Source organism: Excalfactoria chinensis, chromosome 12 (assembly GCF_039878825.1).
Source record: "Excalfactoria chinensis isolate bCotChi1 chromosome 12, bCotChi1.hap2, whole genome shotgun sequence".
Taxonomy (NCBI): domain Eukaryota; kingdom Metazoa; phylum Chordata; class Aves; order Galliformes; family Phasianidae; genus Excalfactoria; species Excalfactoria chinensis.
In genome coordinates this window covers 11,434,768-11,458,345 of record NC_092836.1, presented here as the reverse complement: position 1 = coordinate 11,458,345, position 23,578 = coordinate 11,434,768, and the positions used below count along the sequence as shown (strand labels likewise).

The window sequence follows — 23,578 nt, the reverse complement described above, 5'->3', positions numbered from 1 at the left end:
GATCACGAATTTCTTGATCTCACCTTTGTTTTTTTTAATCTTCCTTCTAAAAACTTCCTGCTCTCATTCACTACAACACTCCTGTCATCATAGTATCATAGTATCATAGTATCATAGTATCGTGCGAGTTGGAAGGGACCTTAGAGATCATCGAGTCCAACTCCCGGGATTCGAGCCCTCTGTGTAGCAGAGCAGCACTTCTGCCACTTGCGCTACAGGGGGATTCGAACCCCGGGCCTCTGGTGTTGCAAGCGGCAATTCTACCACTGCGCCACCGGAGGCACACAAAATGTCAGCGTTCGACATTAGAGGCTGGAATACAACGTTTACCAAACTCAATATTCCAAGCAATTTTATGCCCAGTCACAAGATTATGCCTAGTAAATAAGGTCACTTTTTTATTGTGACATCTATAAACAGTGTAACATCAAGAAATTTAAGTTAGTAATAGGAAAAACACTGAAATGTTTCTCATCTATTCTTCCATGCTACGTTTTTTCAAATCATGAGAGACTGTTTTAAGCCCAACAGGATCAGATTTACTGGCCATAAAAATCACTTAGGAGTAACAGGTCATCTTCAGGGAGTATTTGTTCCTTCAAGTAGATTTAGTGCTGGAATAGCGTTGTGGTTAAAGCACAGAGGCTGCTGATAAAGTGGCAATGCATAACAGTGTACTGATGTATTACAAAGGAGCAATTGCCTGCAGTTCATCAGTATGGATATGGCAGTGAAGTTCTGCTTTACATATTCCAGGCACTAAGAACTTTGTGGAAGTGATTACAGGAGGTTCTTCTTCCCCTATTAAAAAAATAAAAATAAAAGAGGTGGTTCATTACTCCAAACACTGACTTTGTATTTGCCCAACATTTTAGAAACAGTGCAAAGAGAACTTACAAAGGCCGCCTGGATCACAATGCCTCACTGAACCACTGTGCTCAGTAATTCCTTATCTAAACTATTAATACTACTTTTCACCCCAGGAGGTGAAGACCTTGTCAGTGAATGCATCTATTAAAGGCCTACTTATTGATTTTCACCATAGTATTTTGGTTTGAACTTCAGTGGGTCCTGCCTAATGGGATGATCCCCTTTGAGAATGTCCTTTTTGCAACCCTATAAATCTACAGCCTAACATCTGTATGTGAACAGCACTGAAAGTGTTAGAAACTGTGTGATTTCTTAATTCAGAAGGTCAAATAAATCTGCCCATTAGAGAAAAAAAGAGCCCACCATGAGGTATGTATACTCCCTGCTAAATAGCAGAGCTATTCACTTATGTTGTGACAAAACAACGGATAAAAAACAGGTAGCCAGAACAGAAATGGTACTGTGAACTCAGAGCCATAATGTAGATTTGTCCAACTATGTTACTATACATATAAATATTAGTGCTATAAATATTTGGTATGGTTGTGACGTTAAAAAGGTGTAAATAGTTGCAATCTATTTGATAGATAGGTGGCACTCAGTTCTAGCCAGTTCTTTGCACTGAATGAAGAACACAGTTTAGATGAGGGGAAGTCCGAGTGAGGCACAGTGGTATTTTTGAACAGGCACAATGAATGAGAAAACACCAGAAGTAATTTTGGTTTCTCTGGCTGTTGGACCATCAGAGTTAAGATTCATCCCTATCAGGTAGTGCTACAACATTCAACGTCTGTAGTCAAAAGATGCAGACAAGTACGTATGTGACTTGAGATTTAATTACTGAGAAGACTGCCTCGTTCAGAGACCACTTGGCAGCTGAGATACTCAGCTGAGAGTGCTGTGATGGAAAACACTGGTAAAGCATTCACACAGAGAGGCATTAATCTACCTTCATGGATATTTTGTCTGTAAATTTTCCCACAAATACATGAGGAAAAAAAAGCTGACTTAAAAGATTGGCAGGAAATTAAAAACTGTAATATGAATTTTGAAAAACAAAAAACCCAAACTGGGATTTATGTCTTATACAATTAAATCAATACATCTGTATTCTTTACACAGAAAGTTTTCAATTATTTTTTATTTCTTTTCCCCCTACAGACTATGTAGCCTACAGCTGCTGCATCTATCAATGAATATCTATGTTTCCTCCCTAACAACAATATGGCATCAAAGATGGCTTAAGAATTATCTGGACAATGAAAAGAATGCATCTAGGTAAGACAAAAGTCTACCAGGTTAGCTCACTGCCAACACTCATTCAAGAAAGCAGAACAGATTATCGGCATCAAAAAGCAATATTCACCTGCTGTAGATACTTAAGGAAGAAGTCAAACGTTTTCATCCTACAAATACAATTGCTGGAACACATACTGATGTAGGTGTGATGCCAATTCAATGTGTTCAAACTGGTATGGTGAGATCAGCTTTTCACACGGCCTATGGCAATATTTATTCCATCTAACTGTAGGCAATTACATCTTTGTATCTATTTTTGAGAGTCTCCTGAACATTTAAATTCCTCCAGTGAAACCCTTTAGTTCATTCCTCTCAGCTCCATATCCAATAAGCCTAACACAGATCTGAAGCTTGAGTTAACCACAGTACAGAGCATATCCATAAAGGTTCTGGTATGTATTGGAGCAAAATCAGTTTAGATGTATAGCCTTTCTTTAAGTAAGCTTTGCTGCAGTACCCTCCTGATTAAACCACACAGCTGCCAGCTTAGCGTGCCAGCTGCCAAGGAGCCTCTGGAAGAAAGATACAATCTTTCTGGTAATTAGGTCAATTAACAAAAAGACGCTTACTAATATGATCTTTATGAGATCTTACTTAGCTAAGGATCCCCTCCCCACCATATGATTAATTTTCCTAAAGTTACTTAGAACCTATCTTTTTTGACCACCTGTATGTAATACTTACCTCCCTCTGCTGCATTCTAAGTTTCCTTGCATAGTATCTTTAGTATTTTAAGATGCTTGAACGTGTTTTTTAAAACACTGTTGTATCTTACCTAAACCTGATGATGAAGAAACACTTCCTGTGATGGAAGACGTTTCAGTTTGATCTGTCAGTAGTCCTTCCATTAAAGGCAAAGACAGTTCAGATGAAGGAACAGATGAATCATAGATTCCAGAATCTCGAGGCATATCTTTAAGATTTGAAGCTTTAACAGCATGTAACAATGGCCGAAGAACAGAGCTGCCACCACCTTGAATGTCCTGAGTTTCTGCGTCTTCTCCAAGGTTTAAGTGCTGTATTATACAATGAGAGTCTGAATTGCCAGCTGAAATAATATTTACATCTGTTTTCAGGTAAAAATCATCATCTGCCGCCTGTTTATTCACTAAGTCATTTAAAACCAAGCCTGAGTCAAATTTTTCCATGACAGGCTCCGAGTAATGTAAAGGATGTGGAAGGAATGGAATAAATTGTTTCTCAAACCAGTCTGGTTCCTGATCAATGAACTGATGCATATTACAAATGGCAACATAAAGAGACCTACCAGATTTGCTCCTGAAATAATTCCTTTTACTAACGTTAACGGGAAACACCTCTGAATCCTGCACACTAAGGTCTCTGGAATGTAAATGTGAATAAAGCTGAGGCAGATTGTCCATGAGTTTGTATTTTGTACTTAGATCCAGAATACCAGGAATGTCTCCCTCGCAGGAGTAATCAAAGTAGACTGCAATGAACTTGCAGAGGTCATTTGAATTCTGCTTTGCTTGACGAAGCTTCTCTGCAACAGTCAACACAGCAAACAGAAAGAGTTCTCCTTTCCCTGCGTCTTTGGTTACTCCTCTGTGTTTCCAATTCTTTTTTTCAACAAAATATTTCATTCCCTTGGAGCACACGATGATGATAAACTGAGACTCGTTTATTTTTTTAATGAGCCATTCTTTCTGACTTTCTTTACAAATCTTCAGATCTTCCCACAAATCTAGAGCCACCTGGAAAAGGAAAAGCACATCCCGCTTGGTATTTTTATTACATTATGTATTTCTAACAAAATCTAAATACTGTGTTGTATTTATCCAACTATTGAGAATTATGAGCTTAACTATGCCTTGTCCCTGATGCAAATGCAAGCTGCTTTAAAAGAGAAATAAGCAATAATTAACTCAGCACTGGTAGAGAATGAACTAGAATCAGTGGTACTATTTCAGTAATTATTCACCAGTCTAAACATTGCCTGTGGACTGAATATTTCACTGTGAAATCAGCGAGCTGCTAAAGTAAACAATAAAAGCAACATAATAGACACAATTAAAAACCAAAACCACTTATTAAGTCTTCTCTCAAGTTGTTTTGTTTGTTTTTTTTTTAACTGAGAAATACCTACTTTTGCCCTGATATCTCACCTACATCAGAATAGAAAACTTTGCCATGTCAGAAGACAGAGTAAACAGACACCCTGAACAGAAAGACACCCTGAACAGAAAGACTCGTGAAGACTGCTACCACACAGTCATCTACAGGAAGAAAGTAGTCATGTATGAGGAGAGAAGTCACTTTACAGCTGCTTGGGAGATGCTCTGATAAAGGCACAATGAGGTAGTTTTGTTTTTGCGTTTCTTTTTATTTCTGTTCTTCAGGAAAATCTTCCATCTGTGAGAAAGGATTTTAGTATTGTCCTGTTATTACTTTAAAGGGGTCTCAAACACCACTTATTTTGTTCCTTATCAGACAACGTTCCAGTTTCACTCGAAACAAAATTGTTCTCTCTGAAATGATGCCTGATGTCACATGTTGCAGGCTATAGTTCTAGTGGTAACAGCCCAACTCCATGATATTCTAAAGAGGTATGGTGTATTAGTACTAAATACTAATCTAAAATGTACTAATCTCAAAAGGAGTTTGCTATTTACAGAACAAGTCACCCAAACCATTTCCAGCATTTGAATGAAGGTTGAGGCATTGATTACTTTCAAGTGCTTGGCCACCAGAGGTCAGACTTGCCGTAGAGCTGAAAAATCGTTTTCAATTCATACGTTTAGAACCACAGTGTTAGGATTAAAATTCAACAAAAAATAACTATTAACTCTCTTGTTTTCCACAATTCTGTCTTCTCTGCAGGCTAGGATCTCTTTCTTTTCTTAACTGAAGAAAATGCATGTAATATGTAGAAAAGTAACACAAGATATGCCTGTCCATAGGAGACACTGAAATACCCCACTTCTATCATGACGAGTTTTGCAAGTACTCTTAAAAGTAATTCTCTTAACAGCAGAAATGTTGAGCTTACCTCACAGCCACAGAAGTCCTGAAGAAAATAAGCAAAGCACTGGATAACATTGATGTGTTTCTGGCAATCTTTACTGGAATAGCAGATGAACACTTTTGGCCGGGGGCGAAGTCTTTCCACAGGGAGACCTGCACCATAAGCTGAAGATTCTGAGCTCTCCTCATCTAGATGGGAATATATATTCTCTAAATTGGAAAAAAAGAAAAAGAATTCATACTATTGAGGTGTTCTTTTGTTTTTTGAACTTTCTAGACTTTGAACTAAAGAAAATAGAAAAGAATTTATTCAAATTCCTGCCTGAAAAGGTTGCACACCCTCAAACTACCGGCTTCTGAGCTGTTACATACGTGGAACATCCTTGGAAAGGGAAATATGGAATTGTATTGCTGCACAATTCATAAAGCTCAAGAAAGTTTTAGTTTATAAGTAGAATGAAGTTGTTTCACCTCACTGTGAAAGAAGCGTTACAGATAATACTGTCACAAAGAGCTTCCTGCAAAACGAAGTCCTTTTGAATACTAAGCTCCAGGAGTAAAGGTCCTCTCAGAATATCATACAGCATCTCTCAGGTATGTAATGGTTTTGAGATTTGGCATGCATTTGAACTAAGATAAAATTAACACAGTTCAAAATAGCTATAAGTGTTTTCTTCCTTGGATGGATGCATTTACACTGGAACGTGGGTGCCCTGCACCAGACTAACTCAATACAGCTCTACAGTTGATTAAACTAATTTTGAATAAAACGTGACTATTTCCAAATATAAGCTTTGCCCCAGGGATTTCTTTTTTTTAGAATAATTCATCAGGGATAACTACTCTGGAACAACTCTCTGCACAGCCGTATCCTCAGTGGTTTGTCTTTTTGTTGGAACTGTGCTAGTTGTGAGCAAACGAACAGCCACAGAAGACCAGAAGGTAAAGGGATTTAACCCACATGGCAAATAGCACTAGCAGTGTATCTCATTTCCAAAATTCAAATGGATAACACAGAGATGTGGGGCTTGGGGAATGTAATCGCTTTTTCCATATTCCTGAAGCAGCACGATTCCCTAGATTCTACCAAAAAATGCCAACTGATTTTTAACATCTCAGCGTAACAAGCACAGCTTGCCAGCTCCTGCACACAGTGGAGAGAGAAATCAGTGAAGAGAGATGGAATCTAATTTACAGAAACATCTGCAACTAAGTTTTAGGAAGAGTAAGTTTAGGGAGGTTTAGGATGATGTGTAAAGGCAACTTTCAGGAAAGCAAGAAATATGGAACAATAGATACAAGTAGTATTCCAGACAGTGCTGCGAATTACATTCATGTCACGTGGCTTTCCTTTCTTTCTTTCAGTTAGATACTTTTGAATGAAACAAGGCAACGTTTAAATACAATTTACAGTTTTGTTTCTATTCTACCCAGGTCATGCAACACTTTCAGAATTAAACAGAAACCCTAATTAAAAAAATAATTTCCATCAATTCTTCAGTTCTCTCCTTTCTACACTGAAGCTTAGATTTGTAACCTAATACCTCTTTTGGAAACAAACCACCATCGTGCATTGAGCAAAGAATTTCCTACAAGTTTCAACACAGCATCAAACGTGGAAAGGAAAGAGCTGAAAAAGAAAGTTCTTCGGGTAAAGATATTGCTAGAACAAAGCTACTAGCCAGGACCTTTGTAGTTGCAGATGTGCATCATCCATACTGAAAAAGCCCTCTTACCTTGCTGCTTTTTGCGGCACATCACAGTGAAAAGTGTTGCAAATGCCGAAATGACAACTAAAGGGACTGTAATGGCAATAGCTCTTATTGGTCCAGCCCACGGAGAATGTACTTTGAAAAACAAAGCAGAATTAGGCATGTGCTGATGAAAACAACTCCATCAGATCTTCATACTGGGAATGTAAAATTGCTGCATCAGATCATTGTCAGGTAATTCGCAAATGTACAGTAAATTCAAACAAACAAGATGTTCTGCTCCATTTAAAATAGGTTTTATGCTAACTGTCCCGATAACCACAGCATTAGAGCAACTAACGTCAGTAACAAGTGCTTTCTGCATACTGCCCCCTCATGGCGAGGGAGTGAGTTATATCTTTAACGTGTTACACAAGAGTCACTTCAACTGTTTTCATTCCAGAAAGCTCAAATAGCAGCTTCCTACAAAGACTTTGCATCAGTCCATTGTGTCTATTGCCTTCCCCTAGGGCTATGCTTTGGGTCTGCAGTTATATTGAGAAATCCTCATTTAATTTCTCAATGACAGGCCAAGCATTCAACCAATAGATTTTGCATACTGCTTAATTTCATTTCAGGGCTGAAGTGCATAGCCAGGTCACGTGTTTAGGCTGCACTAATAGTTTCATTACATTACTACCACACTACTGCATGCACTGTTTGTTCACTATTAAGGTACAGATTACTAATTGTCATATCTATATGAACAACAAAAGTGATGAACCCACAACTAGTTCCAACTAGAACCTAAACTGCACTAACTGTAAACATATAGAAAGGTGGATGTTTATATACAAGCACGCTCTCATTTCATTTGGTCAAAAGATCACACCACATTTGCATTTGCAGTCTTAATTACAGTGAACAGTTATGTCCCATCAACATTTATTTCCAAGACAATCTAAATTCATAAGGCATAGTATTTAAAAAACAATATTCATACCTGGTTTTAATGCATAGTGCATTGTTTTCCTTGTTGTATTGGTGTCATCGACCAGCTTTGGAAGGTAAAAGTTGAATTTTATTTTGTGGAAATTTCATTTTATTTTCTGCAGTATTGAAACAACTAGAACAGCTTCCACAACCTGATGAGAAACTTACTGTTCAAAAAGTTACAGTTAAAGAGCACCAAAAAGTACTAACCAGTGACATCATTTGTCTTTGGCAGTACGTAGCTTATTGTCCTGATGCTAACTTCACAGTGCATGTATTGTCATCCATCAAAAGAGATATAACTTTCAAGCATAGTAGAAACTGGCCCAGCTTTATAATTCCAGTGAAGAACCAAAATCCAAGAATTATCCAGGCTCACAATTCCACTTGAAGGCACAACTGAAAGCACTATGAGCCTAGAGAAGCCAAACTATGGAAAGGTCAAGAACAATCTAAAACCTTCATCTGGACAAGGTACCTCAGTAGAGATGCCTGAAGTTATGAAAGACTTTGACTTTAATTTCACTTAATTCCTCCATGAATGTATGCATTCTGCTGCAGTACAAATGACTCTGTAAACTTTACCTCAATTATATAATCCCCTGGAGTTACATTCTGAAGAACACAACTTGTAGTATCTGTGTTTTGATCCTACATTAAAAAAAAAAAACAAAACAACAGAAAATACCCTTCATTACATACTCACATACTTTTAAAATATAATGTAAAATACATTCGTATTCATTTAGAAATGTAGGTTGCTCTTCTGTATTAGGATATCTTAAACCAGCTCCACTAAGTCTCTACTCAAATATGCAAGGGCTACAATCCTCTGCTTGCAAATCTAGAATATGATCAATTATCCATTAAAAAAACCCAACAAAGCAGTTTTCAAAGGTTGTCCTCTGAGATCAAATTTGCCATTGAATAATAACCAAAGTTAAGGAAAACAGTACATCCAATTGCAGCACCCATAGGAAGACAGATACACAGCTCTACAAAATCAAGGAGAACCTAATTCTACACTCAGAGTGAAATGAGCGGTACCCTGTGACACCACCTCAAATGGGTAATCTGTCCCATGGTAAAATTTGGTGTGGAGATAAAAATCACAAAACTGGAAGGAACATTTAACAAATGTCATAAGATGCAGTTTGAAGTACTGATCAGTTGTATGGCCTTCAAGAGATAACAGCCTCCTCTCATTCGCTTACAGTATTCAGGAGCACTGAGTGCTCAGCCATTGTTGTGATTGATGAGTGCTATCACAACACAACAGATACTTATACAAATAGCACCAAATAGTTTAAGATTTTCAAAGCTATCAGATTCTGTATTAAACTTCCATAAAACCTTAGAACAACCATGTGAATGACTTTCCTGATTTTGAGAGTTGCCAAACACAGTGACGTACCTGCTTACAGGTCTTTTGCTTGAACGGCCCTTCATGCTTCAGTTTGTAGTGAAGAAAGTAATATCTAAATCCAAAGTTGTGTGGAGCGTGATCAAAAGACACGTGCATATTAAAACCCTGCTGGGTGACATTCAGATTTCGTGGCTTCCAGTCTGTCAGAGAAAACATTCATAAACTGGCAAGCGACTCTTCAAGGGCAGTAACTTTTTATAAGTATACAGAAAGTGTTATGTTTTACTTACAAGGTTTGCAGATGAGGTTTTCTGGCTGTAGCAATAATTCACATGCTGAAAGTACAGGTAGAATGTATTAATGACAGAGTTATGACATGCTATGCTATGTGAGCACAAAAATAAAGTGCAAACGAAGGAGTTATTTCAGCATTTTTAAGTCAGTGCTCCCATTTCTTTTCCAGTCTGTCATATGCCTGGAGTGAACAGATTTTGCAAACTCAGCTTCTGTGTCATGATTCAAGTCCTTTCTCATCTTTAAATGAGATACACAGGTTTAGTAAATGGAAAATAGTAATCTTTAGTGGGACAAATATCAACATTTTACCCAAATAGGTGCTTACAGTTAGAGTCTATTTAATTCTATTTAGACACTGATGAGTTTATTCAAGTTTCTTCTCATTAGGCTGCAATAAGAATTGCTAATTGCTAAGTAATTCTGAGAAAGTCAACTTGACTGGTTGCTACCTCATTTCATACGCCTTTATCTGTACCTACCCCTCTGCATACCCATTTTTGAAACTGATCTCAAAAGCAAAAACAATTTGAGCTTGTTCACAGTGTCCAGTGAAGGGAAGAAAAGGAATGAACCTCCTTCATGAGTCAAATGTTCCTGAGAACAAGGACAGTAATCCTGCTGCAGGCAGATCTCATGCAATTATAGGCCTTTCTGAGACCCTCCCTCTAGTTGGCGCCTAACATGAGTTATACTCTACAGATTAACCACTGGAATTCAGTTTCTTTCTCCTTAAAACCCAGATCTTCTTTCAAAGCCTACATCAATAACTGTCTTAACCCAGGCTCCTCTGACGTTATCACGTTTTACATTAAAAGCTATTCTTTCACATCAGAAAAGCCATTTCTGAAAACAAAAAAAAAAAAAGGAGGGGGAAGGAATGGCATGCAATACTGCATTGTATGCAATACTTACGTCGAGTTCGGAAAAAAAATGGGTGATAATTACTTTCGTTTTTAATGGAAGGAAAAGGCACAATCTTTACAAAGTAATCTGTTTCAAACTTCAGATTTGCAAAGGGATTAGATTCCATTCCCTGCACAAAAACACAAGATTGAAAAAACTTTAACTGAAGACATTTCCCTTCAGAATAAGCCCAAAGATCTGCAAACATGAGTATTAGTGAATACATTCAGAAACTTTTCTCTCTCCCTACACTGCAACATTGACATGAGGGAGCTTCACACAGAGCTGGGATGAGGACTTGTTACAGATGTGCCACCTGTACCCCACAGTCACCCCAAACAATTCTGTGATAGTTTCAGGCCTCAGGAAAGCTCCTAAAGAAGGGGAGCAGATCTATCTCTGGGTCAACAAGTGTTCATTAGAGAACAACAGTGTTGGGATGCAAACTCCATCCTAGTAAACATCACATTAATTACATATCTATCTAAACATATACAAATTTATAAACAGCACGTAAATATATTCAAGACTACACACACACGCAACAGTGAAGCATTTCTTGAACAAAAGCACTTACAGTTCTTTTAAAACTTGGGCTGAGCTGCTTTGGATCTCTTAAAACCATCTGCTGACATTGCCGTCCCTCTGATTTTAACTCTTCAAGTATTACTCGGAATCCTCTCAGGTATTCAATCCCTGCAAACAGCAGAGGATTTAAAACAGGCTAAGATTTCAAAATGCATTCAGTGATATTTTACGTGATGATATGAAAATAGTTCCATTTCTCTTTACATCTAAATCCTAACCCTCACATGAAATATGTCTGTGTTTTAATACTTGTGACGTCAGTTCTTCCCACATTGTCTGTCTTGCCTGTTTAGAATTCAGTCTCTGGCAAAGGCTGTAATTACCACACACCCGTCTAATACTTATGGCAGAGGGACTCCCATTACAGCTGAGGCTTCCAAATTATCACTGCAACATAAACAATCAGTTCCCTCACCAGCAATACGCTTTATAGCAACTTTGTACTTCCATGATTTGCAATACAATGTAACAGTTTGCTAGCAAATTACAGGAATACATTTCCATAACATATTCATACAAATTTTCAACCATCACTTTAAAGGGAGAGCAGTTATTGCAAACTCTTTGTTTCTAGAATAGTGCAGCTTAACAGAAAGCTTGACTTAGAAGGAATGGAATCTATTCCAGTCAGTGCACACGTCCAGTTATCTCTAAGTAATGCCAGAACTACACCCATTGTTTTCAAACTCCTCTAACACAACCAGCTCCCAGCACAGCCTTTGCATTTCTTTGCAGTGTTCTCATCGTGGGGTTACTTAATGAAATGGCTGGACTGAGTCATGGTGATAGAAGTGTCACAGCACAGTATCAGTGTTATGCTGTGACAGTTTTGTGGTTCAGGTGTCAAAGTCACTGCACAGTCCTTCAAGACTAATTGCCATTACTCCATCTAATTCCATACATTAAACAGCATTACCATACAGCAGAACCCATTTATCTGAGGCACAGACGCTATTTTTGTAAGGTAAATGCCACAAGAATCAACACAGATTAACCTGGCTTTATATTATACTAGTCAAAAAAAAATAAAATAAAAATAAAAATAAATAAAATAAAAAAGCCATCCAATAGATGTATTTTTTATATGTTTTATAATCTTGTTAATCTTGTGTAAAGGAAGGGCCATGCCTGGTGTGTTCCTAACACTCCATGGAATGAAAGCACTGTTTGTGCTTACATGAAGGCCATGAAGGTGTCCAGTCTCTGCGTCACCCAAGATGTTTCAACAGCAGTTCTGCCTTCATGATTCCCAGAGGATTAACCTCTAATCGGACAACAGAGAACAGAGTCTTCTTCAATGCTTCTGAGCATAATTTAGTTATTTTGACTGATACCGATCAGCAAGAATTCATTATACCAAAGACATGATGAATTAGTTCACTTTCCTCTACTACTTACCAATGGCATTTGCTGTCCAAAGTACTGTGACTGCAACTTGTTCATAACATGCATACTGGCTGATTGTTATATTCTGCACATCTCCAATCACATGCTTTCCCACTGAATTCAGGTAAGGAGTGCAGTCTGAAAATACAGAGAAATAATGCTCTAAGAGAAACATACGAGTTCGTAGAACCCTGAGAGTTGGAAGGGACCTCTGAAGTTCATCTAGTCCACTCCCTGCAATGAACAGGGACACTCACAGCTCGATCAGGCTGCTCAGAGCTTGGTCCAGCCTGGCCTTGAATGTCTCCAGGGTCAGAGTTTCCAGAGCAGCCGGTATCACAGGATGTAAAAATGCCATATTTTGGAAATCCCTAAAGAGCAATTGTTTGTAGAATTCTGTTGCTATGAGTGAATGGAATGACAGCATGAACTTCCTCTTCAGAGAACAGAGCATCTCTTTCAGTGGAAACTTTGAAGTAACAGCTTTTGCTAGGTCTGGAACTAATTAATAGCAAGCACAGCATTTTGGATCCTGGTTACTAAAACTTCTGGTCAAATGATAATTCACCAGAATGCATTATAGCACAAATGTCTGAGGTTTGGCTGCGAGTCACTGATTTACATTTCCAAACAACAACAGATTTAGGAAGAAAACAACATGGGAAAAGTGCACGCTTTTTCAGGAAATCACTTATTTTCCTTGAATACAGTTGAAATACTAAAACATACAAACTTTTGCTTTTCACCTAAATAAATAATCTAACCGACTAATAGAAGAACATAAAACTGAGCTCATTAGAGTTGCTGCGTGACAAACTAAGAGCCTTTAAATCACAGCTAGCAAACCACATTCTGCTTCATGCTGCCTTACTCAATTGTAGAATGTATTTCCACACTATATGAACATTTTAGCCTTGATATCAGGGACCTCTTTCCCTAGTACTGCCTAACTCAAATAACGCCTTCATTCAGGAAGCATGCAGTGCCAGCAGAGCTCTGAATTAACACTTGCCATTGGTTAATTACAGTTCCTGGTGCCAAAATTAATGGGAAAAAATGTGACAGATACTGGGGCTTCAACAGACTCCATTGTGTGAAATAACTGCAGGGATCTCTGCTCCAACTGATATTTCTTACTGCTGTTCTTTGTGCAGATAACAAATGGTAACTTGTATGTAGATATCTCTTGAACAATCTGATGTGCTTAAATTTTGCTCATTTCTTTAAGATTAGATAAAAAATGAATTCACAATGAAAGATTCCAAATTCAGAAGTTAGCATTACACTGAGGAATGTAAGGATGATGAGAATGAATTATTTGAGCAGACCAAAAAAAAAAAAAGTGTGGGAGAGGAATGGATGGATGGAACTTGCACTAATTAATACAAACACTGCTACTGTAAACTGGGACCTTCTCTTTATCTGCACATTGAGCTTACACTGATGATGGCCACTCACAGATTTCTGTGTGAAGCTTTTAATGATTGCATTATTCAACAGAATGAAAACACTCTTTATAATTCTCTGACCAATGCTCTGGGTAAACGATCTGACAGTGAAACTATTACAAATGATTAGAGCAACTTATTCTAATCAGTGAAACAGGGGAAGGAAGACCCACTGAGAAGAAACAAATGTAGACTTGAAAGTTGTTTCAAAACTGAAGAGCTCATGTTACTCTTAGAGACATTTTTAAGAGAGAGGGGGCTACATATTGACAACTGAGACTGCATACTTGATTTTTGTGAATAAAGTGCAAATTTTCTACTTACTATCATATTTAAAGGTGATATTGAGAAGCCCATTGCTCTTGGTGACAGATGACAGGCCCTGTAGAGAAACATCAAGAAAATAATGTGAATTAAAAAACAACAACAACAAAACAAGCTATTTTGAACATTCCTGCTTTGTAAGTAGCATTTTGGACAATAACAGAACTCAGTTTTTTTTCCTTCTATTTAGGCAACCATCAGTCAGACAATCTGAACGCAAACAGTGACAGATCAGGTTGTGTATTCCTGACATCAACATTCCCAGCACAACATTACTAAGGGACTATGTTGGAAAATAGCATTCTGCAGCTGGTAATTTGCTCTATCAAATAATTGTGCTCTTTGTATCCGCAATCGTTTCTGTGGAAATAAATGGGAGGCATTACTTTTGGAGCAACCTACACATCTCTCACTTTTCCAGTAGGCATGCATACTGCAGAAATATCAGATATCTTCCATATCAGACACTGTTTTGATCAAATATTTTATAATATCATCTGAAATATTACCATCACACACCACATCTTGCTCAACATCACAGAACTAAGGTGCCATCAGAAACACCCTGCTGCCCCCTGAGAGGAATTTAAACACCTCTGCCAGCTGATGAGTCTGCTGTCCTACAAAAGAGCACAGGATTTCAGTGGCAGCAATGCCTTTCAGAACGCACTGAAGTCGCTTTTGAAACACAAAATGGAAGGCCCAGCATTCCAAACTATAACACTGAGTTTCCTGGGGGGAAATCATTTCTTGAAAGGCAAATATCCATTATCTTAAAAAACAAACAAGAAACAGACCGCTACCCTTTTCATGGAATTGTATTTAAATTTGGCTTTATTGCTACAATGTAAAGAGAAGAATAAGCATAAGAGGACTCCAACTGTAAGCAGAGGCGATCAGAATCACATCAACATGTGCTGCATCTCAGGGGCAAGTGGTTAGAAAGAAGAACAAAGTATGAGTGAAGACACCTTAGAAAAAGATATAAAATAGCGTATAAAGAACAAAAGCAAAGCAGATCTTAATAGTACCCTCAGAAGTCATTTTTGTAATCTCACTTTCTTCTCAGGTGGCTTCTCATTTGTTTAGCTTTGATTTAGTTTGGCATTACAACACGAGAACCATACTTTGCTAGTTATCCTCCAAGCCCTTCCTGCTGGGAGCCAAAGGTTCCTCCAGGAAGCACTCCCTGTTTAAGCCATAAAGTTGGCATGCTGTTTAAATGGCTTATTGCTAAGACAATTTGTTTAGAACACCTTACTTTAAAACTATAAATACTAATGTTACAGCCCGAGGGCCCCACACTCTTAGTTAATTAACCACTAACATTTGCCGAATTTACACATAGTTTTTAGCTTACTCTGAGCATTTGTCCCTTTGGTCCACATACTTCTACACACTGAGAAGGCACACATAGTAAAGAAAACAGCCAAAACATCTTCTAAGTACAAACCACTGATCTTTAAACTGATACTCCAAGTTGAAATGCACACAGATTAAGTTACAAATAATCTTGATTGCCCAAAAGTGGAGGTGGGGGGCAGTTCCCTATAGAAACATTCAGTCTCACAGCACATGAGATCAAAACATGGAATTCTGGGGAAAACACGAGAAGTAAAATCCAAATCCCTCTTCTCTATTAGGCAAGCAAGTCTGAAAGAATTTCCATCATGGAACGCATACCTCAGGTCACAGAGATTAATGCTGGAACTGTTGCTCAACCTACATCAACAGTGAAGGTTAAGATCCTGAGATATCTTCAATTAGCACAGCTCTGCATAACATTAATACACCTCATCTCCTGAAGAATGACTCATGACTGACTGACTGGGCTGATAAGGCATGTGCAGGCATTTCACTTCAAGCCTCCCTGCTTCAGCTTGAAACAGTGTGACTATTCACGAGAGACAAAGACTATTATGCAAAGGCAATCTCCATTTTTGTTTGTTTTTGCACTTTTCTGATACTTTACCTACACACACAGTATGTTCTCACTAATGAAATGCAACTACAACCACCGTTTCTACTCATTACTGGTCTGGAGAGGAACAGACATAGGACTCAATTTCCAGAAAGAAACGCTAAAGAAAACGTTAACAGCAGGAACTGTTTGTGTCAGAGAAAAGCTACATTTAACTACTGCCATGCAGCAGATACAATGGAAGCTAAATACAACAGAAAGAAAAGAAAATAATCTGATTTTCTGTCGTTGAACTTCTTCCTCTTCCTTTTAATTTGAAACATACAGTGCTTCACATCCTCTGTCGATCTGAAAGTACTATTTTTTTGCATGCATATTTGACAGTTCCTGACAGAGATGTAGTAGGTCATCTCAGAACCGCCCTCTGACAACTGCCCTTACAAACAATATTTAGGTATACCTCAACGTTCAGTGTTTTTGAGCAAACACTCCTTCATTCAAGAAAGGCAATTATGTGTGTGAATAGGCGTCCTCAGGCCGCCACTTCAACATCAGTACAAGGAAAGGAGATCCATGCTCGCAGTAATTACAGAGATCTGGGAAAGGTAGGAAATCACGACCCCTCAAGCAGAGCCTTGTGCACCAGACCAAAACAGCAATCGTGATTCATCTTTCGAATGTTGCTAATCAATGCACACATGGTCCTCATTTCACGCTCCCCCGAGGCAAAGTGAAGGGACAATTGTTTCTGAACTCTAACATCCAGACGAATAATCAACGCTTACCATACTCACTGCTTAGGAAACTCTAAGCTCCAGGCTGTAGATTTTACATCTGGTATTTTTGTTTTCAAGTTTTCTCAATGTTTTCCAACAAATTAGGATATTTTCTATTTCCACAGCCATCGATGAAGATGAATTAACACCTGCGATTCAGATCACTCCAGCAGACTACAAAACTCACCCTCATTTTTGCTATACAACCACCGACCACACACTCCACTGACCACAGTGCAACTGCACCCTGAATCCACTGAGATATGAAAAGCAGAACATTGTTTTTACTTCATTATAAACTACATATTGGGAAGGAGAAAGGAAGAAATAAAAGCGACTCATTCAGGAGCACAAACAAATGTCAAAAAGCAAACATCCATCCCAGCAGCGAACACAGCTCCTGTTCAGACACCCCAAATGCCAAAGCACCATTTAATACATTGGTGCTTCCACCTCCCTTCCCAAGGTTATACTTTATTGACAATGATGATGTAAAGATTACACTAAGCAGATAAGAAAGAAATTAACAGCTATAGTCTAAAAGTTGCAGAGAGTGGCTAAATTTATAACATTCAGCCTTCAGAAGAAAAGTTATCTCTGTGGTCCATCAGCCATTTCGGCAGTGAGATCATACAAAAGTGAAGTGAATATCTCAGATTGTTCTAAGGAAAATTACTGGTAGCAAGAAAAAAAAGAAGATAAACGTGATAATTTCCAGAGCTGTAGGAAAATCCAAAAGAAAAATGTGGGAAATGAAAAGATGAAAAAACGTGTTATTGAGTGGGAAGTCGGTACAGAATCACAGCCTTCCTTGAGGAAACCTCCCATTTCAGCCTTTTGAGCCACATTCATCCCCAATTTGCGCATGTACAATTAATTCTGCTGAAGTCATTGACATCATTACCTCCTGCAGCCACATTTAGTTTTAGCCGCCTGTTTTCTCCATCCATCTTTTCACTTCTTTTCCCGCAGTGCCTCAAACTATCCTCAAGTCCCACAAGGTGTAGCTGCTCAGGTGCACCCTCAGAACTCAGAATAGTTGGCTTCTGCATCCTGGGGATCTGTGATCATAAGTCTGAGTAGGCAGAAGCAGAGACTGCAAACCTTTATTTTTATATTCCTTAAGTCCATTGCTATTTGTAACCCCTCAGCATCCCTTTACTTTCACTCCCTCTTCTAGAGAAAAGCAAATAAATAAATAAATAAAATTACAGCCAAACATTGTTTTCCTCTGAAGAAGAAATATATGGAAATCTGGGAAATAAAACATTCTCTTAAAAGGAACACGGAATATTTATTTCACCAAAACAACTTTAAGGACCTCATACTCCATCTGACCAACACAAACAGAAATGACTTGGCCTTTCTCACTCATTAAATATCTACTTTTACAAAAACACAGCATTAACCATGGTTTTATGATTGACCTTCCAAAAGGTAACTTCATTTTGTTTGAACAAATTCTTTTGCCATTTCAGCTTGAGAAGGTTTTCTCAGGTTCCCTCCATCATTAGCAGCTGTTGGCTTCAATCCTATCAGAGGATGACGTGGTCCCTAAAACATGTGGTATGCTTGTATGACACTCAGCTTCATGAGGTCAGTAGGACTTTCTGGTGGAACTGAGCAGAGATCACTGGTTACAGTGCATCCTACCTGAAGATAAAATAAAATAGAACAACACAACCAGTGCACGCATAGGAAGATAAAAATACAGTAGAAGTATCTTTTTATTAGGCCTCAACCCTGGCCATCTTCATCACTACTCTTAAAAAAGGCAGTGCTTACCAGCTTGCCTTAAGGAACAGGGAGAAGGTACATGGCCATGTTTATATTACTTAACTATCAAGTAGAAGAGCCAAAGAGATCCTGGTTTCTCCTTTCAGTGTAACTTACATAATGACAATGGATGAATAAATTTGTGCTGGTTTTTTTTTCATATAATACTGGCCATTTAATAACTCTTAATTAATCTTGAAATGGAAGGCTGCGTTACACCTTTTCCATCACCTCTGTTTTCTCTCATCGGGGCTCTCTCACATGACTCTTACATGCATCACATAACACAGTGTGATCTCCATCTCACTTAGTGCACCAAATTTGCAAATCAAATTTGTTATCATGCTTGTCCAAGTACTCTGCATGGATGAAGATGTAACAGACAGCTACTGCTATGCAGTCAAGCCCTTGCTAAGAGTAGACAACAACTGTATCATTCAACAAATTACTATTACGTGTCTTTTGATTTCAGAGTCAAGACGACAAGTTTTCTTGTAATTCCACCTTTGCTGAGCTCAAAGGTAGAAATGTTCTACCTCAAAAAAATAAAATAAAATAAAAAATCACAACTTTAATTGACTGCACTGTTGGAGATTTTCATTGCAAACAAATTTGAGCAAGCAAATTGGAAATACTTCATTTGCAGCACAGGATTGAGTTTATCTGTTTGATATGAAAAGAACAGCTGCAGAGAAGGAAATTTTAAAAGCAGAACGATGCACAAAGGCTGGAATGCAACAAATTTGACACAGCATGTCAGCTCAGTTCTGAGTCTACACGGCATCCTCCTCTAGTCTCAATCCTTTTCCTGTATTTGAGAGAAACACACTGAAAAACATTAAGACCTTTGCAGATGCAAAGCATTAAATACATATTCTTAGAAACTTAACTTCTTAATTCTTACTTCCATAGATGAAATATACAGACAGCACTAAGGAAAGTACCATATATTCACAGGAGCTCATGACTGTAACAATATATATATATATTTATTAAGAAAAAAAAGTGAGTTACGTATGACCAAGACATAAATAAGTCAAAGATCTGATTCTGGAGGATACAGAGCAAGGCAATTTTGCAATAACTTCACTGTACTGATCAAAGTACCACCGAACTTGTGAAACTTCCAAAATAGATAAGATTTGGGATTGTTCCACCTTAATCCCTCCTTTGAAGTAATGCAATTATTTTGAACATTAAAACAAACAAACAAAAACCTTTTCTTGGGGATTTAGCAAAATACAATTGTACTCATCCATACGATTTTAAAGCTCAGGGTTAGTGAGCAGCATGATTCAATTCCAGGAACCATCACTACTTTGCTTGCCAAAATCCTCCACGTTCCAGCTTTAAAGAATCTTTCACCATCCCCCCAGCAGAGTTTTTAATGCCGCACACAAAATTTGGTTTTGCAGGAGATGGAGTGAAAACCAATTGTATTTGGAACGATACGAGCATCCCTTCCCAAAGTCACCGTCCCTGTGAGACGTCTAACTTTAAAAGGCTCTGAAAATGAACAACTAGGTGGGGATCTGCTCCATAGCAACGCAACCAGTCCTTTGGCATTAAGTTCTGTACAAAGAGGGAGACAAAAATAATAACATACCAAGAAGTGCCACTTTTATTCTGCTCTCAGCTGTGTAATAGAATCTCCTTATCAAAAGCGAGGGGCAGATTACTGCATTTTCAGATCAGAAAGGGCATAATGACTGTATCAGAGTCTTTCCTTCTTTAAATATGAATGGAGAAACAATGATTATTCTATTTTTACTGTGTTTACAGCAGCCAACACAATTACTAAAAATTATTTTTGCTCAGAAGTAAAAGTTCTACATCAGGAAAGGTAGTAAAATTAATTATCCTACCCTATAAACCTTCCCCTTTCCCAAGAAGGCAATCAAGTATTCCTCCCTTTCTTCCTTTGACAAAGCAATGGACAAGCTGAATAAGCTGGCTTCCTGTGGAGCTAGGAACATGCCTCAGCTATGCTGCCCTTCCTTCTGAGGGTGTTATAGGTAAGAGCTTTGGTCCCTTCTCAGCTACAAACTGCTCCCACTTCCCTGAGCCAAACATGCAAATGGAGATTCTTACTACTGAACTATGTGCTTCTAGCAAATAAATTTCTTCTTGACGCCTCTGTCTAGTCCTGGTCAACAGCGACAAAAATTCCTCCCACAGCTTAAGCAGTAACACAATCAGCAGGGCGGATTAGAGGGTCCGGTGCTTGCTGTGTGCTGATGATCCACATGGCTGAACTTGAGACACAAGCAGACATTTGGTGGCTGCAGATTTAAAGCTTCAGCTGCCAGGGAATTCATACACTGCTGGTTAGTCAATATGGAGCACAGCCACAGTATCTGCAGCCAAAAAACCTCCATTTGAGACATCAGAAACATACATAAAGCCGTACAAACATTTCTTGTCCCCCTGAAGACACTTGGAAGCAGCAGCACCCAACAGCACTGACCCTTCTCCCAAGCCAAGGAGAGCTCTCCTGCTCCTCTCGTGCAGCTACTTGGGCAGGAAAAGATCTGCCAAATGGTGGCCAACACCAGGAATTAGAACACAACACAATATAACCTCACAAAACACAGCTTCCTAAGGAGGCCATTTCTCAAAATGAACCGCCAGCGCTGAGCAAAGTTTACCTCAGATTTCACCTGGTCAGACTGTTATCCCTAACCACGCTATGCAGCCACCCTTCACACAGCACATCTTCGATACGAATAAAGGACAGAAGACAGAACACATTCAGCTATTCCTACATGCTCAGTATTTGGAGCTGAAAAGCATTAAGTATTGCTAAGTTTTACTGCTGGAAAAAAATCAAGGAAATGCATGTGTTTTAAGTATATCTGTACTGGCAAACTCTTTGGGCCTTACGTGCTATTGAATCCTGTAAGGTTTTTAACAACCAAAAAAGGAATCCAAATACAAATTTTAAACAGAGATTTAGTGTTTGGATCAGTATTGAAACTCCAGTCTGACTGCAGTCATTTTCCACTAATAAAAGTTACAGCCTATGGATATTACACTTTGTAATACACTTGTACAAGTAAAATAGTTTAAGAGATGCTTTTTCCTATGCATTTAACATTAAGTACTTTTGAAAGATAGCCAAAGCAAAGGTGGCACATTCTGCCCATGCAGTAAATGGATAGTTCATAACCACTGTTTGTTAATGCTAGCATACTAATTAATGTACTTCTTGACACAAAGCTAAAACTCACTGTCACACACCACCTCTATCACAACCTGCTCGGGCTCTGAATTGTGCCATTGGTGCCAGGTGGATGGTTGGACTGGATGATCTTAGAGGTCTTTTCCAACCTTAATGATTCTATGCTTCCATTCTATGATTCCAAAGTTCACTAATGGCACAGAGCATTTAACCTCAGGACAAATAGCACTGGTCTGCTGTTCTGAAGAATTTCCTCCGCATTCCACAGATGCAGCACCAGTAAGATCCCAGACTCACTCCACACAAAGTCCTTAGAAGTGACAGAACCCTGCAGAAGAAGGATCCTAAGTTGCAATTTCACCCACCTCTCTACGTTTTTAATCTTGCTTTCCCTCTGTGTGAAATGCCTTAGGTACATTGTGTTGTAGTGCTGGCCATTAATAAAACTCATGAGCACCTTCTGCACCGTGATCTGAACCGAAGAGCAGTCTGGTGATTCTCCCAGCTCAGAGACTCAGGAAACACAGATTCATTTCCTGTTTTACCCATGCTCTCTGCTTACAGCTTCGAGGAATTTAATATCTTTTATACCTCAGTCTCCCATCTGTAAAATGGGATAGCAGAATTTCCTTTCCTCTGGTTTGTACAAAGTAATTTTAGACAGCAAAGTATTCAGAGCAAGGACTTCCATTTATACTTTGCATACATACACTTATGCTCTGTGTTTATGCCCTCTGTGTACATGACTCAGCTTTCAGTTGATGTCCCTTGGTGATATTCACACAACTAAGCTTTATGACAAACTATAGGTTAAACTTTTCCCCTCTTTAAAAGGAGAATGCCTTGGTGGGTTTGTTGTTGTTGTTTTGTCCTCATCCAAACAATAAAATATTTCTAAACTACCTGAGTTAAATTACAGGTCTTGACCCTATTCATATTGTCTTTCAGATTTGCAGGGATGCAAAACAAAGTACACCTAAGAAACTTCTTGATGGTAGTAAACCGCAAGCTAATACACAGAAGTGAAGGGCTGACTGTGAAAGAAAGCAGACACAAACAGTTTTCCACATTAGAACATGTGGATTACTTGCTTGAGTTGTTTTGATTGGTAATAAGGTGCAAGGTTAAGTTATTGCAATAGTATCATTGGGATAACTGGTAATAAGCGCAGATAAGTTTGACAAGAACTATTTGAAACCCAAAGTGTAATCCACTGAGACTTAGAAAAGACTTACAAAACTAATATGTAAAACATGTAATGAGAATCAAAGGTCACACGTAGAGTGGTGACACAATGAGCCCTCCCCAAAGCGACGCTCCCAGCCCACCAGAAGCAGGGTGCCAAGTCAGGTAAAGCAATCAGCTGCTCCACTTTGGGTAACATCCGGCTTTCACCACAAGCTTCTGAAAGCTGCCATTACCCCCCATTTTCTTCCACCTTAACCAAACCAGAAAATAAAACTAATTATTTGAAGAAAAAAGGGCTCAAAAATTATCTAATGCACCTGAAACTCACAGGGCCGCTGCTGCATGTTTTCTTGTCACGTGCTCTTCTGACAACTTCCTTACAATCGTGCCAGATTAACTTTTTTGCTGCAAATAACCTTAAAGCCAAATGCGGTTCTATTGCTTTTCATCTCAAAAACCCCTCAAAAACAAACTGCAGTCTAATGCAGTATATATAAACTGTGGAACACTCCTGTCTCCAACGTGTATGTTATAAAGAACAAAATATATAATTAATCTGATCAACCAGCTCCAAACTTTTAAAGCC

The 23,578-nt window shown here is 38.5% G+C and overlaps 1 protein-coding gene across 4 annotated transcripts in view; it reads right to left on the bottom strand.

The window, feature by feature from the left end:
* Positions 1–293: 293 nt before the first annotated feature.
* IL17RD (interleukin 17 receptor D) overlaps positions 294–23,578 on the bottom strand; it is a 49,935-nt gene continuing 26,650 nt past the window's right edge. For all 4 annotated transcript variants that reach the window (XM_072347273.1, XM_072347272.1, XM_072347275.1 and 1 more), the window contains exons 2-13: positions 14,151–14,208; positions 12,391–12,516; positions 10,982–11,100; positions 10,414–10,534; positions 9,495–9,539; positions 9,253–9,404; positions 8,424–8,489; positions 7,849–7,903; positions 6,891–7,001; positions 5,180–5,364; positions 2,945–3,884; positions 294–801 (exon numbers count right to left, since the gene is read on the bottom strand). In XM_072347273.1, coding sequence (XP_072203374.1) covers positions 686–801; positions 2,945–3,884; positions 5,180–5,364; positions 6,891–7,001; positions 7,849–7,903; positions 8,424–8,489; positions 9,253–9,404; positions 9,495–9,539; positions 10,414–10,534; positions 10,982–11,100; positions 12,391–12,516; positions 14,151–14,208 — 2,094 coding nt within the window. In that variant the 3' untranslated portion in view covers positions 294–685. The remainder of the gene's footprint in view (positions 802–2,944; positions 3,885–5,179; positions 5,365–6,890; positions 7,002–7,848; positions 7,904–8,423; positions 8,490–9,252; positions 9,405–9,494; positions 9,540–10,413; positions 10,535–10,981; positions 11,101–12,390; positions 12,517–14,150; positions 14,209–23,578) is intronic.